At 38.8% G+C, this 18,392-nt stretch overlaps 1 protein-coding gene across 1 annotated transcript in view; it reads left to right on the forward strand.

Moving 5' to 3' along the window:
* Positions 1–297: 297 nt before the first annotated feature.
* The window catches only part of LOC121326731 (TRAF2 and NCK-interacting protein kinase-like), a 145,067-nt gene continuing 126,972 nt past the window's right edge, over positions 298–18,392 (forward strand). The window contains exon 1 of the mRNA XM_041270163.1: positions 298–436. Within this exon, the coding sequence (XP_041126097.1) occupies positions 380–436 (57 nt within the window). The 5' untranslated portion in view covers positions 298–379. The remainder of the gene's footprint in view (positions 437–18,392) is intronic.

An 18,392-nucleotide genomic window follows, 5' to 3' on the forward strand; every position in this document is an offset into this window, starting at 1 on the left:
AAACTGATTGACACTACTTTGCTGAGCTGCTGTATATGTGTGCATTTTGCTCAGTATTGTTATTGCAGTTGATGCGGGAGCTATGCATGTGGTGCTAAAGATGCTATTAAATAGATCCAGTGATGATCATCTCTAGCAACACACTCCCTGTACATATTATTGGTATATAGCAGATATCTAAAGGGATTTTGTGCAGTTCTCTTACTTTTTTTTTTTTTTTTTTTACCGTCGGTCGGGAGTGTTAAATCAAAGAAACGCTAATCAAACCAGAGAGAGAGAGAGAGAGAGAGAGAGAGAGAGAGAGAGAGAGAGAGAGAGAGAGACCGTAAAGGATTTTCTTTTTTCTTCTTTTTTCTTCGTTTTCACCAGTGAAATAAACATGGCGAGCGATTCTCCGGCTCGCAGTCTGGATGAAATAGACCTCTCTGCTCTGAGGGTAAGTTTGGATAAGTGACCGATTTATTTTAACATATGTGTGATTCTTCCTCCCCCCCCAAATTCATCAACAACAATGAAGAAAATGGGGCTGGTAATACAGTGAAATCCTGTGCACCTGACTTCACCGTTCTGAAGAACACACTCGCAGCACATTACACCGACTACAAAAGATGAATGCTGTGGATTTTGCTTTTCCATATTAATGGAATTACTGTTTTATATTTCGTTTGTCGCTGTTAAGTGCACTGTCATTGAGAAATGCTCCGACAAAGCTTGTGCTGTTAGAGTGAATTTGCATGCCTTTTAGACTTGCCTCACTTTATATATATATATATATATATATATATATATATATATATATATATATATATAATAACATTACTGCAATGCAAGATGTGTTTTTAAAACAAATTATACAGCAACAATAACCTTAATAAATGGCATTTTCCGACCTAACTAGAACGTTAAGGCAACGGTACCACTAATTTACCAAGTGCCGATCTTATTTATTTGCACCTCCTTTCAACTTCACGAATTATCATATTGATTAAATGATTGGTGTCAAGCAAATGATAGATAAAGCGCATGGCGAAGTAATGTGGTACTCGGTTATATTGTTACAGGTCTTTTATATACTGTGGTGGTTGTCCAATTGATTAGAAACGCATAGTTTGCATGCGATTTAGGAAAATAAGACTTTCCCAGTAACATAACTAAATGGATTTGTTCGTAGATACCCTTTAATTTGAAGAGATAATGTTTAGTTATAATGAAATGATGTAGTCTCATAGTGCGGTCTGGTTGGTGTCCTCAAATTTAGAATTATTGATGCGTTTTAACATATAACATATAAAGAGAGTTAGTATATATACTATATATATAATATATATATATATATATATATATATATATATATATATATATATATATAGTATAATAAATATTCATTATGATATTCGGCTATATATTATAATTTGTTTCTGTTACATAAATAGTTCATTCATGACATTCGGCTATTTTTTTTTAATCGCAGTAAATAAGTAACACAGTCCTCGCCAGCTGATACTGAATTGCTTGGTGTATGGTTCTCCATATTTGTGCTCAGTTCTATTGTCTCACCATTGTGCAAGTTTGCCCTCCCTAGTGCTTTAACAGTTTTGATGCCGCTATTGTATGTGTCGCTTGAGAAAGCTGTCTGTCTGCAAGCGAAGGAGACTGCCTCTTATTATCCAAATCCTCTGGAGATCCCATTGCTGTGAAACGGTTCAGAAGCTACCGTGCATTCAATATGTATTCAATATGATATTATTTATATTTTAGTTACATGATTGTGTTATATGCATGAAGCTAGTTTTTGTTGAGACAGATAAACTGCATATTCTTGAGCTTACTGTACGTTGCGTGTACATCATCTTATCAGGAGACAGAGTACTTGCAGGCCTAGACTTTATCTCATTAATATTAATCTCCAATTATGGATGGTAGTTTTAATTGTAATTTATGTAAATGTTTTTGGGGCTGTTATATGCCAATCTTAATTTACTGTATAGGGTATGTCGCCATACATAATATGACCAATTTATAAAAACTTTTTTTTTTTTTTTTTTTTAAATGCTATAGTGATGTTTTGTTTTTTTTTTTTTTTTTTTTTTTTTTTTTTTTTTTTTTGTGGTTTTTTTTAACCACTGAAGTGGTCGCTTTGTGACTTTGTAGACATTTCAGAAGGTTAGAATTCATTAGCAGAGTGTTATTCTGCCCCTGTTCATACACCACCTTGTTTTATTTTAACATCTCCAAACAAGAATAAAGTTAAAATAAACAGCAAGTGGGATACACGCTTTATTCTTGAGCTATTCCTGGAAATAAATTATGGACACACTGAATAAACACAACTTTCCTAACATTCTTCCATATTAAACAGAGTGTAAACATGTACATTTTAGGGAGAACTGTTACAGCAACACAGTATATTTACACAATATTGGAACGTTTTGAGTATTCTTTGTGAATTTGGCACAAACAGCAAAAAGTGTAAACAGTACAATTTAAAAACATCAATAAATCTGAAACCCTTTCACCCGTTTTTTAGTTATTTTTTGCTTGCACATTTATGTATCCGTCAGCAAGCTCAATATAGATGTACTGTACACACTAACACCCTTTGGCATATGTGGAAAAATACATGTCATATTTAAATGGTATCACTCAGACATTATTTTCTTTTCGAGCTGACACACACATGCTTCAAGCAGCCACAGCTTTTCAGTATCTTTGGTGGCTGGGTAATTAACTTTTCAGAATATATTGGGCAATGTGATTATAGATACAGATGCGTTTCCCTGTCCAAACCTGATAAATAGATAGCCGTTTTTTTTTCAGTTTCAGTTTTAAAGTTTACACCTGATGATTATAATTAGGGCTTCTGTTTTTTGGGTTTTATTAATTGTATTTTTCAGTGCTTATTTTTAGCTAGTTTTGAGCTTTATGTAAATTTTTTTTTTTTTGGGGGGGGGGGGGGGGGGGGGGGGGGGGGGGGGGGGGGGGGGCGTTTTTTTGTGTTCTGACATACTGTATGGAATTTGTGTTTTCGGTTATTTTCCAAAATGCTTGAGGTTTTTTTTGTTTTTTTGTTTTTTTGTGTCAAAATATGTGTAGTAACTCAACAGTACTTGCACACTTAAGTTGTATCTTCTTTCCTTTGTTGTCTTTCACAACGAAATCCCTATGGTCATGAGCACATTCTGGGGTTTTTGTGTGGAAGCATTTTTGTACGTTTCGCCACAATTCTGTTTGAAATCCTCCGTATTTTAACTGTAGTACAGCTTTAAATCCTGCTAACAAGTCTCCATCCTGATTTATAATCTTGTTTTAAATCTTGCAAGCAGAGTCTCCAATATAAATGTAGGAATTTGCTGCCACTCAGTAGTTGGGGTGGGTTTAAAGTATTCAGAACAAATCAATGATAGATACAGGAAGTCAGGAGGGTGGGACATTGCCCAGCAGCACAAGGACATTCATTCATTATTATTTCTGTAGTAGGTCTTTTTTTTTTTTTTTAAAGTGAAAAGGGTAAAGTCAATGTGAATAGATTAGCCATTTCCACAGTTTTTGCTGTGTTTATTGGCTATGCACCGATTTAAATTTATTTTTTGTATCAGGGGTGTTTTATCGTGTTTATTGGTTAAAACTGAAAATCAGAAGCTCTAATTATACCTTGATGGGTAAGCTATTTAAAAATGTACCACTCTACACAATGCAGTATTATATTCTGAGGCATGCTCAAATTGTAATGCTTTATGGTATGTAGTGTAAGGATTTGAGTTTTTGTTTTGCAATTTGAAAGGAATGTACATGAGTTGCTGTTTTTCCAGGACACCATCGAAATGAGGTCCTTGATCTCAATGGTGTTTTTTCCTCTGGTTAAATAAGTAGGCTACAGTGTATAAAAGTAGAACCAAGCAACTAAGTACAGTGTCCATGTAATTTTTACAATTCAATAATTCACAAATTGGTACTTTATTAAACTGTGCTGAGACCCTTCATTACCCACTGACCCTTACTTTTTTCAGAAGTCAGAAAGCGAGTTAATGAAGGATTTCTGTAATGTAGTTTAAGGTCTCCTTGCACTCTAGTTGTTGACTGTAAGACTGATAATACTCCCTGATGTGTCATCCATAATTTTGCATTTGGTTAAAAAAAAAAAAAAAAAATCTGGATTTAATGTAGCCACTTAATTATTAAAAAAAAAAAAAAAAAAAAAAACAATTCCGTGGCATCTTTCTCACATTCGTCCATAGTTTAGCCAATGAAATGATGCCTTGTTTTAATTCTCAAAAATAAGCGCGAGCTGCTTCGGACCTTGAGAAACCTGCTTGCCTCTGGTCATTCAAGGCAGTGCAGTACGAAGAAACTAATCGAGCTCTGTTACAGGAGGAAGCAAAACAGTGTCAAGAGAAATACTAATTGCTTCTGTAATTAGGCCATTTTCACACGGATCATGAGGCCAACCGCCTCAAATTTTCACACCCTGCCAAAGTTTAAAATACCCGAACCACCACCCCCCCCCCACCCACCCCCCCCCCCCCCCCCCCCCCCCCCCCCCCCCCCCCCCCCCCCCCCCCCCCCCCCCCCCCCCCCCCCCCCCCCCCCACCCCCCCACCACCAACCACAAACCCCCACCCCCCCCCCCCCCATGCTGATTGTAGTTTCCCCCCCCCCACCACCCCCCCCCCCCCCCCCCCCCCCCCCCCCCCACCAAGCCTCGTGTGACACATCATTGTTCTCTGTGTGTGTGTGTGCGTGTGTGTGCGTGTGTGTGGTGGGGTGCACTTACCTTAGTTTAATGGTACTGTGGAGAAGCTTTTTCCAAATAATCTATTAATGATGATACTAAAATGGAGCTGTGTCACTATGCCAGCACATCTGGCTGCGGCTTGGGCCTGTTATATTCTACTGTTTGCACTGGGATGGCTCTTGCAGCAGGCTAGTTCACTAGTGCCTCATACCTTTCAGACTCAGGCCCCTAGTTGACTTTTGTCTGACACGCCAAAGACAATTACACAATTTACTTGAGAAGCACAGGGCTGAATAGCGGAAAGGGGTTCAGGTCATTGAGCTGTGAAGGAAAGCTTCAGAGCCTGACTGTAGAACAATTTCCCCTCACTTTTCACTATTATACAACAGGGTTCATTGCCACCGTTTTTAAATGTAGGCTCCCAGGCATGTTTAGAGGTTGTTTTTCACAAAGTCAGCTTCTTTTATTATTTGCAATGATGGCACTATTTAGGTATGCTGCTTTTTGGCCCGTTTAAACAGATCCCGGCATCTTCTATTTATGAAGAACAAATACATATGCTATTTTTCTGCGCTGTATCATGTTCTTTACCTGCCAGTGCATGTATTTATTTAGTCAACTAACTACAAGCCTTTGAGTAAGCCTTGTCTATCAGTGTGCACTTCCACTTTTCTGTGAGATTTTTGGGGACTTTTGCACTTGTTACTGTCTAATTGTCTTTTGTCTTTATTACTTTTTTTTTTTTCTGGTTCTGGAAATCGCTGAATTAAGACTGCAACTATAGTTTATGTGCTCCTGGGAAAGGGAGAATAAGATTTGTTAGCACACCCATTGCACAAAGGCTTGTTGTCTGCTGTACTGAATCCACCAAGTCAAAACTGAACAGTCAGTTTATTGCCTTTATCCTTGGCCTGTATTTGTCTCATTTAATAGTGGTTCACATTAGACATAGCTAGGAACTCTTACAGTATCCTGGCTTATTTTTTTTTTTTTTTCAGTAAATCTACTGCTTTCCTTGTAGGATGAAGAAACAATGGCTTAACCTTTTAACTTCTCCCAGGAAGCTGTTTTTCTTAAACCAACCAAATTAAAATGACACCTCACATTTGCAAACTAAAATCTTTAATTAGGAAAGTATTTTGTGAAAATAGCATGCACTGGTACTCTCAGGTCTGGCTGATACCAATGTCCTGTCTTAGTGTTATCTGCTGTTGAGATGTATAGACCACAGTTAATTTTGTTACGGCGTGAGACTGGGGTTTTGATTTTGAATAAGAGTTTACAGTAATTGACCTTGACCTCCAGGGGTTGCAAGCATTGTAGGTAATTTCTTTGTGTTGAAAAAAGATGGCCAGCTGACTGTATTCCCAGCATCCTTCACATCACCAGCCAATCTCAGAAACTAGGTCAACCAGCATCTGAAAGTTTGCACATGCTCAGATGCTCAATCGCCTCAGTATTCCCACTTTGTGTACTGTATTGCAGTTGGTCAGACCCTGACTCATCCCTGACTCATATTAAGCACTTCAGTATTTCTGTCACTGTTATATTAGATACAAAGTCCATTATTCCACACATGACATGTTAAAAATAAATGTGTAATATAAACTTGTAGTGTTCAGCTTTAAAAGAATTGCAACATTTAAAGTGATGTTATCAGAAAGCAGCTGTTCTCCCAGCCCCTATTTGTCATTTTGTGGTTCAAGTAAAGTTCCTGTTGTTAAAATAGTAATATTGCAGTATACATTACATCTCAAAGCTCTGTTGTAGGTCACTGAAGCAAAACAAAAATGTAAAAATGGGACTCGGTTGTAAAAACCTTTAAGTTTTATAGTAAGAAAACAATTAAAAAAAAAAAACAGCTTTGGATAGTGTTGTAACAGACAAGACATGACCAAAAAAAAAAAAAAAAACCCTGTGTGTGGTAACCTGCTTGGTGCCTGCGCACAGCTTGTTTCTGATGTGGTTCTTGGAGTAGATGAGCAGACCAGAGGTTATGTACTGCTAGCCCCCTGATGCAGATGTTCTGCACTGATAGATGGAAAATTGCCAAGAAAATGAATCCTGTGTTGAAGCGTTCCATTTTCCTACAGAAATGCTGCCACTGTGCCGTCTCTGAATCGTTTTAAGGAGTGTGTAAAATACCCTTTTACACAGCATGAAATTGCACAATCTATGTAGTTAACACCGTCATAACCCTTTCACACAGCCAAAGAGATCACGCGAGTACAACTACCGACCCTAAGAAGCACATATACAAAATCATAACACGTTTATTTGAAAGAGTATTGTACGTGCTTGTATTAGACGTTTACATTCACGTATTCTATATCATATACAAAGTAGTAGTGCATCCAGAGAAATTAATTAAAGGTAAGAGGACAGATTAAAAAAAAAAAAGCCTTTATACATATGTTGCTGTTGTTTTGGATTTAAATGGTTTAAAAAAACAAAACAAACAAAAAAAAAAAAAAAAACACGGACCCAACAACATTGGTTTCACCCACGGTCTGCACTATTATCAGTGATGTTTATGCAACAGAAGCCGCTGGTAGATTACAGAAATGATTAATTAAACTTAGGCTGGACTTGTATTGTGTACAGATAAAAGCTATCCGGCTTTTAAAAAAGGCTATGAAAAGTGACAAGAGAGCAGTGTCAGATCTTACTGTGGGGCTGTAAATAAATAGATACGTTTTGCACCTATTTGCTAGTCGGCAGCAGCAATAAACTGTATAACCAAATGCCATCTGTATCAACGCCTGAAATTGGTTTAGATCATTTCCTTCTAATAGCAAAATCTTTGCTGCTTTGTCAGCGTCAAATTGAAATTGATTGGTACTGAGTGTACATCATATGATAAGCAAAACACAATACTATAACGTATCATTTCTAAGCGGCTGTGCGTTTTACTGCAAAAGAGAAGCCAAAGTACAGTCGCTGCCGTTGGGAAAACAAATACTGCTGGTAAAATACAAAAAGCTGGCCATTTCAAATCTCTCAATTTAAATGTTAGTGCCACGTAGAACCCAAGGTGGCTGTCTAATGTAGGTACCATATTCACTGGGACACCTGGTTTTGAGATGTAATTATTACCTTTAGGGAGCTGAAGTGTTTTGATTTCATGTCACAAGGGTTTTATGTAACTTGTTAACATTGTAGTGTTTCTTTAAGTGTCCCACAATCATGTACAATTTTACACTACAGTATAATTCCTGAGTGAGTTTAATACAAGGCTAGGATGTGAAAATTCTAAAACATTGTGGATTAATATGTCATATAGACTCATAAGAAGATACATTGAAAGATCAGAAGTAACAGAGACAACAGTATGCGTATGTCATATAGAATGATGAGAATAAAATAAGTTAGAAATCAGAAGCAGCAAAGACACAACTGCTAATAACAGATTTCAGGCTTAAAGAGCATGGAAAGCAAGAGAGAATAGTGGGTCTTGAGAGCGACGGTGGGAGCATCACGCAGCAAAGCCGGAGAGAGTTCCAGAGAGGTGGAGCCATGAAATTAAACGAGCATTCTCCAAGTGTGGTGCACTTTTGCTTTTGGGGGGGGGGGGCAGAGTTGAAAGACCGCAGCCTGCAGGTAAGGACATTGAGGGTCAGCAGGTTGAAGAGGTACTCAGGACTTATGTGATGAAGGGAATTGTAGGTAGGCAGGAGAATTTTGAAAATATTCCTGAACTTTACATGCAGCCAGTGCTACCTGGGCAAGGGGGGGTCACGTTTTTACATCTGGTAAGGATCCTGGTGGTGGCATTATGAACTAGATGCAGTCGGGTGATGGTGCATGCCGGAAGACCACCATAGAGAGAGTTGCAGCAGTCGAGAGGAGACGAATGCAAGACTTGCTGTAAAACCTGGGATGGATTAAACTACGTACCTATGTGTTGCATTTTTTCTTTCTTTTTTTTCTTTCTCTTCCATTTTGCAATAGAGGTGGCATTTCTACAAAACCTATTGCTGGTAGTTGTCTGCCGAACATGCTTCAGTGCTCCCCTTTATAACGGTACTGGAGAAATATTTACAGTACTGTGCGGTTTGCTTTCAGTGCTAGTGGAATGGCATTATGGCACTTGGCGCCTCAACCATTCTACCCTATAATTGAATTCCACGGTATAAAAGGCTGTCTATAAAAGGGAAACACTGTTTATTTCACAGAGTTGCAATATAGTGTTCCCCTAACCAAGGCCACAGTTTCATGAGCTGAAATAAAAGATCTCAGAAATTTTCCATACGCACAGAAAGCTTATTTCTCTCAAATTTTGTGCACATATTTGTTTACATCCCTGTTAGTGAGCATTTCTCCTTTGCCAAGATAATCCAACGATCTGACAGGTGTGGCATATCAAGAAGCTGATTAAACAGCATGATCATTACACAGGTGCACCTTGTGCTGGGGATAATAAAAGGCCACTCTTAAATGTGCAGTTTTGTCACACAACACAATGCCACAGATGTCTCAAGTTTTGAGGGAGTGTGCAATTGGCATGCTGACTGCAGGAATGTCCACCAGAGCTGTTGCCAGAGAATTAAATGTTCATTTCTCTACCATAAGCCGCCTCCAACGTCGTTTTAGAGAATTTGGCAGTATGTCCAACCGGTCTCACAACCACAGACCACGTGTAACCATGCTAGCCCAGGACCTCCACATTCGGCTTCTTCACCTGTGGGAGTGTCTGAGACTAGCCACCCGGACAGCTAATGAAACTGTGGGTTTTCACATCCGAAGCATTTCTGCGCAAACTGTCAGAAACAGTCTCAGGAAGCTCATCTGCGTGCTTGTTGTTCTCACCAGGGTCTTGCCCTGACTGCAGTTCGACGTTGTAGCCAACTTCAGTGGGCAAATGCTCACCTTCGATGGCCACTGGCACGCTGGAGAAGTGTGCTGTTTACGCATGAATCCTGGTTTCAACTGTACCGGGCAGATGGCAGACAGCGTGTATGACGTTGTGTGGGCAAGCAGTTTGCTGATGTCAACGTTGTGAACAGAGTGCCTCATGGTGGCGGTGGGGTTATGGTATGGGCAAGCGTAAGCTGTGGACAACGAACACAATTGCATTTTATCGATGGCAATTTGAATGCACAGAGATGCCTTGATGAGATCCTGAGGCCCATTGTTGTGCCATTCATCATTTTGCATGTTTTGAAAACGGTGACATTTATAAAGTAAGTCACCCGCACACAATGTATTAACTTGGAGACTGGTTTGTTTACATCATCCAGATGTAGCTGTGGGGGGAGGGGGGCTTGTCCTTCTGAGAGTCAAATGATCATTCTCATTACCACTTGTCACAGAGACGGCCGGAGTGGGTGACGACAGACCAGAAACAGGAACTGACTCTGAACACAGGCTTTGAAATGGTGAAGGCACTGCTGCGCAGTTTAATAATGAAACGGGCAGAAAATAAAAGGTTTGTAAAAATACAACAGGACACGGCACATGAGGCCAAAATAAATAGACAAACAAAACGAATACACTGACAAAACACAGAATGGACAAACGCTACACAAACAATTGAGATTGCTAATTACGCTTCTCTCTCTCTCTCTCTCTCTCTCTCTCTCTCTCTCTCTCTCTCTCTCTCTCTCTCTCTCTCTCTCTCCCTCTCCCGTTCTCCACTCCCGAACACACGGGCACTTTGTCACACCACTACATAAGTAGGAGTTTGTAAAAGGCGTTTTCAATCATATCTCAGGAAGCATAATGGAAACTAAAAAAATGTGGATAGCTTTCTTTTTTTCCAGGTGGTGTTATATTGATAAGCTTTTATAGGAAACCCAAAGGGGAACTGATGTTTGCTATGTCTTCCTAAATACGTAAAGATTGAGAACGTGTTATGGTTGCATTTAGTGGCAGCCATGCCAAGTTGCTCACAGTGATATTGCAGGTAGAATAATCTTGTTTGTCCCACCACTAATTGCAGATTACAGTGTAAAATATAAACCTATAAAACTGGCTACAAGGACTAGCTCCTGATAAACTACCCAGAAGGTTAAATGATGGAATTAAATTAAACATAATAAAGATTCCAATACTATATTTTTTGTGCTCAAATTGAAAATGATTATGGGACACTGCAAGTTTTTTAACGTTTCCGAAGTTTGTGTGTGTCTAGGAATGACATGACACTGTGAGCTGGCACTGTATTGTCTCTGTCCCTTACTCCACCGCAACATGTGGTGAGCAGAGCAGGGGTCACTCGCCACAGACTGAGGCCTGCAGCTGTAAAGACGACTGACAGCTGTGACACTGTCAACTTGGGTTATTTTATGCAGGATGTGGAGATGTCACAGTGTATTAACAGACAAGCAAAAAGTCCAAGATTTGCGAGGAAATCCTTTGTGGCTAGAATCCAATAATATGTTAATTTTAGGAAGTTTTTTTTTTTTGACGCAAGCTTTCGTGGTTCCTGTTTGCTGTGCTTGTAAACGAACGTTTTCTGTCTGCAGTAGATTTCATAACACTTACTAAACAACAGAGTGAAATTTCAATCTCTGGGGCAAACTACAATCTTACGTAATCCAATCCCTGAGAAGATATACAAGTGGCACTATGTGAATTCAGTTCAGTGGTTATTTCTTTACTGCAGATAAACCCAATATTCTACATCTAGGGTGGCCCTTTTGTTAGGGGTAATGATAGAAACCTCTATACAGCAGCTCATGTACATTATCACTGTAGTCAGGGAATGTATGTTTCTAACAGATTCCTACAGATATTTTGGCACTTGCTCTGGATCTAAACTTTCCCAGGCGGCTCTATACTGTGGTTCTTGGTATTCACACTAATTTGTACTCTGTAATTTGCAGCTTGACACAACTGTATCATCCTAGTATTCCCAAAAGCACTAGGTATGAGGAAATGAGGTAAACATGTTCAGATTGCTAGATTTGGGTCTATGGTAATGGTTGTGTTTTATGTAATTTTATTTTATTCCCATTCATTTCTATTTTTTTCTCTTTTAAAAACTAAGCATGCATCTTTAAGATTCAATTTGTTTTTGGAAAATGTAACTAGGTACTATAATTGCTGTTGTAGCAAAAACCTGTATTTTCTGCATGGGGAACATATTTTAAAAGGCTTTGCTGTGGAAACGCTCAAAGTGTTATGTAAAAATATATCGCCCAAGGGACTGTATATTCGTGTCTGCTTGTGTAAGGTGCCTCTCATTACTGGCTGGCTTGTTTATTATACTTCCTGTATAATGGTTTTTATTAAACAAACAAGCAAAACTGTTTGCATGAAATGCACACTAACTTCTGGAATTTAACCTAAAACTATAAACTATAAAACTATAAACACAGCCTACAATAAGAGTTACATATTAAGTTTGAGAATACCAAAAGTAAATTTTATTTGCCTTTTGACATTTACCTGTTTTACAGTGTATATTTAAAGGCTTAAACCAGCATTAGAAATTCGTTTATTCAGGCTGATATTTAATCATTCCAGCAATTATTGCGCTTTTTAAGTTTTATTTATTTATTTTTTTTTGTTAAACATCAATCTTGTTTTTAAGACCATTCACTTACTGACTACTGATTCATCTTGCTCTGCTGAATGGCAGCTTGCAGGGACCACCTACTGTGGAAGAGATTTGCGGACAGTCATGCATCACTCAGCATTAACATTTCCACGATGCCGCAGTATCTCATTCCTTCGACTCTTTAAATTGGTTGGAAATCTTGTTTGATTGGTCAAGCCAAGAAACAAACACACACACAAACACAAACGCGTAGTCCATAATTTACCAACACAGAGTATTTATTTTGGTTATGCAGGTGATGCGGTACACTAGACAATCATGTGTGGTTTTCTGTTAAATGGCTGTCCAACACCAATTCAATTGTGCTACCAAACCAAGTAAAATGTTTCCTTTGCTTTTAGCAGGTTTAAAACCACTACTTTTAGAGGGACTTGACGTTTATATGTCCTGCAGTTTGCCTCCAACTTACAAAGCGCATTCAGATGCTTACTTTCCATTGGTGCAAAATTGGCCCACTTTTATTTAGGCAGTGTTTTCGAAGGTAATATAAACGGCTAAGTTTCACACACCAAACAGTTCACCATGTCTGCTTGTATTCTAAAGTGTCAATGAGGGGGCACTGGTCTGCCTACGAAAGGATTTGGGAGGTAGAGGAGAATGTGGTGAGTCGACCTGCTGAATTAGAGAGGACACATTGTTTTGGACATGGGGCTGGTTTTCTCAGAATGGCACGGTCAAATTTTGAAGGGGTCATTTCTTCAAAGCAAAATCCCCTGTTTGTTAGTCTCAGAAATTAAGGGGCATTAGGGGCATGTGATATTTAGTGACGACAAGTGAAATGTGCTGAATGCCATGCATTGTTAAAATAACTTGGCAGCTGAGGTCGAAGAGAAAAAACATCCTGGTTTTTAAATTGAAGTTGCAAATCATGCCTGCTGGAACTTCTTTGTATGGCTGATGTAGCTGTAGAGCAACAACTATAATTTTACATTTAGGTGGTTATGCTAGCGGAGTGTATCGCTGTTTTTTTTAATTTTCCATTTGTGCACCATGGTTTGTGCAGATGTGGTTTAGGGTTCTCCGTAAGCTTCGCTGAAGATTGAAGCCAGGGATCTTCTGCGTCAGGTCTTTCACGAGGTGTTTGTTTGTGACTTCTTGTGAACTCCATTTGACATCCAAGCATCATCAGGATTGAAGTGGCATTGTCGAAGGTTAAGCATGTGGGTCCAAAAGGGCTTGAGTGACTTCAAGCAGTGGTGAGAGATGTTGTTGATGCTGGTGGATTTCCTGGGCTTTCCAGAGGGTTGTGGCATTGCGGCGAATGGATGGAGGAGCGATGTGTGACCAACACAGACAGCCAGTGTGTTGGAGTCGACTTGAGGGTTCCAGTGAAGCACCATATTGCACTGTTCAGTTGGACATTAGCAAGTTGAGTGTGGCTACTTCGGGTTCATACCGGTGTGCAGTACGTACACAAGGACCATCGCTGATGTCCATAGCACTGATGCTGATGCTCCCCAGCTTGTGCTTGTCAGTTTCTGGACCAGGTTGACCTTAGTCTTTGTCTTGGTGGCTACCTTCTTCAGGTGGTTGTGGTAGGTTAGCAGGCAGTCCAGCTTCACTCAGAGACAGGTCGGAATGTGGTCATGCGTTGCCAGGGCAAGGTCAAGGAAATGGTGCAAGCTGACTTTGTCGCCCAGGTGGACACGTAGGAGTTTATTGCTCAGCATCATTCATAGCAGGCGTAGTGTTTTGAGGCCGGGAATAATCTTTCCAAGCTTCATCATCAAGCCTTTAATCCAGACCGTGTCATAGACTGATGACAGATCTACAAAGGCTGTGTTGGTCTTGGATTTCTGCTGGAACTGATAACATGGAACTGCATTCAGCACAAGTTGTATCTGTATTCCTCCCTGTTAAGACATTAGCTATAAGTAGTCATTTTTACGAAGCAATTTCACCTCAAGGGAATATTTTATATTTCTGAATAGAGCTCTACCCAGTCAGTACCGGTTACTTTCCCATTTGATATGATTTCCTGCCAAGAATGTAATCCGTCAAATTGGCAGCTGTGAGAACACTTTTTGTAGTTGCACTTAGCTTCAACCAGAAGAACCAATGTTATTACCAATGTAAAAAGTGTTTTGAGCTACAGTGCCGGTGTCTTACCTACTGTAATACATATTTATATTGAAATGTCTTAGCATACATTTGTGAGGGCATATTGGGAATCTCTTGCACAATGATGGCATTTTGCATTTTCTTACACTATAATCTGCCTTTTCACAGTACTGATGTACACCGCCCCATATCTCTTTTGTAAATATAGAGTAAAGGTCTGATTACACTGGGCAGGAAAGGGGAAAGCGGTAAACAGTGCAGGAAAAAAAAAATAGAATCTATTGTTTTTGAGTGTGGAACAGAAAAGTGGCACGTGGCAAAAAAACACGTGGGATAGAAACCAAAGCAATTTTATGATAATAATGCATGACAAATTTCCATCTAGACCAATCAACTGAAGTTTTTGTGACGTTATCTGCACTATGTACAGTGAGAGATGGTGAACGAAAGACTGGTTTTCAGGGTGCAAAAATGCTCTCAACTGTATGATACGCCTAGGATATGCTAATGAAGCAAGACACCTGGGACACTAAAGCGGACAAACTAGGTATGTCAAGTAAAAAGATTTGTATTTGAAGAGCAACAGAAAACATACACTATATATTGTACTGTATGCCATAGACCTCCAAGCAAAACACTTCAAAGTTGACGAAAAGGTCTCAGTAATGACAAGCTTCTTGTAATGTTTCATGGAGGGTTTGTGTACAGGTTTTTAAATTATGTTGTCATAAAACGCCATGCCAGGTAAACAATCCAGTCATGCAGTGCACACTGTCTTATATGGTGCGGAATACATTGTTTGTTTCAGACAGGAAAAAGAAAAAAAAGCATATTAAAAAAAAAAAAACTATATTTGTATTTATATATAAATAGCATTTATTAATATAAATATAATGTTCACTAGAGAATGCTACACAGGTGAAATGCTGTCTATTTTTTTTTTAAATAGACACATACACAAATCTATTAAACCTTTTATTTCTTGACATCCTTCATAAAAAAAAATAAATAAAATTCTCAACATTAACATGTGATAATACATTTATATATAGGCTACCACGAGGTTTCCCGCCACCAGAGGTAATCAGACCCTTAAGAGTCTTTACAAGAAGCTGTTTTTGCTCATGAAAGCGTGTACTAGATAGCTCAAAGCTGGCTGGCCTGGTTGTAATTGACCACTTACGCTCTCACTGCTGTTAGGATCTCTATGCATTGTTGAGCAGCTTCTTTCCTTTCTTGTTCACTGCCTTACCAAATGAACAGTGCTTACTGTAGTTAATTTCAGATTACACAGTTGTTGTGTGAGGCTGGTTTACAGTTAACATACCCCCAAGTTGTGATGTCAAGAATGTTGACTTTAGGGCCTTGATAGCTCGAGCCTACAGAAAGTGTTTTGTAGTGCTTCAGCAGATTTGCTTCAATTTCTTTCACTTTCCATTGTATGGGGTGCTATTTATTTATTTATTTATTTTATTATTTATTTAAGTATCCTCCCCACCAGTGATGAAATCCCCAGTGAAGGGGATATAGTGGAGGCGGTCATAGTACTGTACACGCATGTCACACTGCATGTCACACTGGAGAACCTATTGTCCATTTGTCAGGAAACTAGATATTAACACTATTTAGGTAAGTGTCTGTATGTCTGTTCATCCATCCATCTGCATATCACATTTACTTGGCATTAACTTTTTCATCGTACTGATTCTGTCGCTCTAATTTAGAATTTAGGGTGGGGGGGTGTATGCTACTGGCATATTTGTTTATTTATTTACTTATGAGTCATTCCATACCAACTCAACCAGAGCTGTTGCCCGACCGACTCAGATTTTGCTACAAAAATTCACCTGGGGGTTTTCGGGCCCCACTGAGTTCAGAAATGCAAATCATTTTTTTATTTTTTTTTCTCCTTTGAGCTTTGACCTGGCAAAGGTCAACCTAAAGTGAAAAAGTGACCCCGACCAGAAAAATCACCCTGGGCTCAACTTAGATGCTCCCATCATGTGCAGCACCTCGTTCAACTCGTAATGAATAAGGCTTTCGAGAAAATGCCAGGAGCACCTAACTCACTTTTGGCAAGTTGCTATGTCGTCGACGATGTCTTTGGTGTGTAGTTGTTTCAAAGTCATTAGGTAGTTTAATTTTAATAACGTCAAGGGAAAGAGTGGTGCCTAAGATTCTTACAGCAATACTAACATTTTAGGACCTGCACCCCCTACAGGGTAAAGGGTAGGGCTGAATTTCGAATAACTCATCACTTACGCCTTGTCTGGCCACTTGCCAGAAGTGAGTTAGATGCTCCTGGTATCTGTTTTTCGAAAGCCCTATTCATTACGAGTCAAACAAGGTGCTGCATGTGATGGGAGTGTCTAAGTTGAGCCCAGGGTGATTTTTTCTGGTCAGGGTCATATCGGAGGGAAAGAGAAATAAGAGTCCAATCTAGCTAATAGCCTCTTAGAGTAAGCTGGGTTATGAAAAATATAGTGTTACACATCCCCACGTGTTGCTACAACTGTTTAAATAACATACCAGTATTATTTGTTTTCATTGATAGTTTCAAAACTGTTTTCAAAATGGCTGCTCTAGTGATAGTGAGTGATTTTTAAGAAATAAATAAATAAATAAATAAATAAATAAATGTGCTCTGGCTTTTGTGTTCTATGCCACATCATGCTGTGTTACCTGTAGGACAATGTGGGCAATAATCCTTACACTCTCGGTGCACTAGAGCAGTGATTTTGAAAACCGCTTTGAAACAGACTAAAGTGTAAAAAGTTGTCAGAATGCTAACAATGAAAAGAAAAATTACAGGTTCATTGTTTAAACAGTTGTAGGAACACATGGGGACGTGTAACGCTATATTTTTCAGAACCCCGCTACTGATGAGCAGTCAGGTGTGATTTAGGTTTTCCACGTTCATGAAGCCTTCAATTATAATTACAGATGGCTGAAAACTATTTGAAATATTATTTTTTTTAAAGGGAAGTTCAAATATCTGTATTTGGTGAGGCCTGCTCATTTACAATAGCACTTGTGAAAGGTGGCATGCAATGGTACTGGCTATGGTGAGGCACCATGGGGGTTTCCCCCTTATACAGAACATATATATATATATATATAATATATATATATATATATATATATATATATATATATATATATATATATATATAATATATATATATAATAATATAATCGATCTACGGTATCCCATATAATATTCGAGCTAGGTGCCCTATGTATATTATAGCAGTCAAAAGTTTACGTACCCCAATGTAAACAAGAAATAGATTTTTTTGCAAAACTCCAAAAATGGTAATTCATTCCCTTTTAATGTTATATGATACTGCAGAACCTAATTCTAGAAAAGTCTAGTCTATTGGATTGTAGGTGAACATTCTTTTAGAGTATAAAAGGGTTAGGCATAGGATGATTGCTGTCATTACCAATAAGTCAATATGGAACAAAGTAAAGAGCTATCTGAAGACCTTAGACAGAATTTTTTATTGCCATTAAAGCTGGAGAAGGATACAAGCATTTGAGTATCCCAATTTCAACTATTGTTTCGGTTATCAAGAAGTACAAGACTCATGCCGCTGTCACAACACTCCCTCGGTCTGGAAGAAAGAAGGTTCTTTCACCAAGAACAAGTAGAAGAATTGTGAGGAAGGTTAATAACAATCCAAGATTGACTGCCAGAGATATTCAAAGTGAATTGTCTGCAACTGGGACTGGGGTTTCCATTTCAACCACAGGTCGAGTATTGCATCGTGAAGGTCTCAATGGTCGCAGGCCAAAGGAAAAGCCACTTTTAGGAAAATATCACAAGGATAATCGCTTAAAGTTTGCAAAACAGCATTTGAATGATGGATATGAGTTCTGGTCAAAGGTTCTGTGGAGTTATCATACCATACCAAAAGATACTGGCCAATCATCTGAAACCCTCCGCCACAAAACTTGGTTTAAAGCGCAACTAGACGTTCCAACACAACAATGATCCAAAGCACACATACAAAATGTACTTCAGAATGGTTA

The sequence above is a fragment of the Polyodon spathula genome, chromosome 14, assembly GCF_017654505.1.
Source record: "Polyodon spathula isolate WHYD16114869_AA chromosome 14, ASM1765450v1, whole genome shotgun sequence".
NCBI lineage: Eukaryota > Metazoa > Chordata > Actinopteri > Acipenseriformes > Polyodontidae > Polyodon > Polyodon spathula.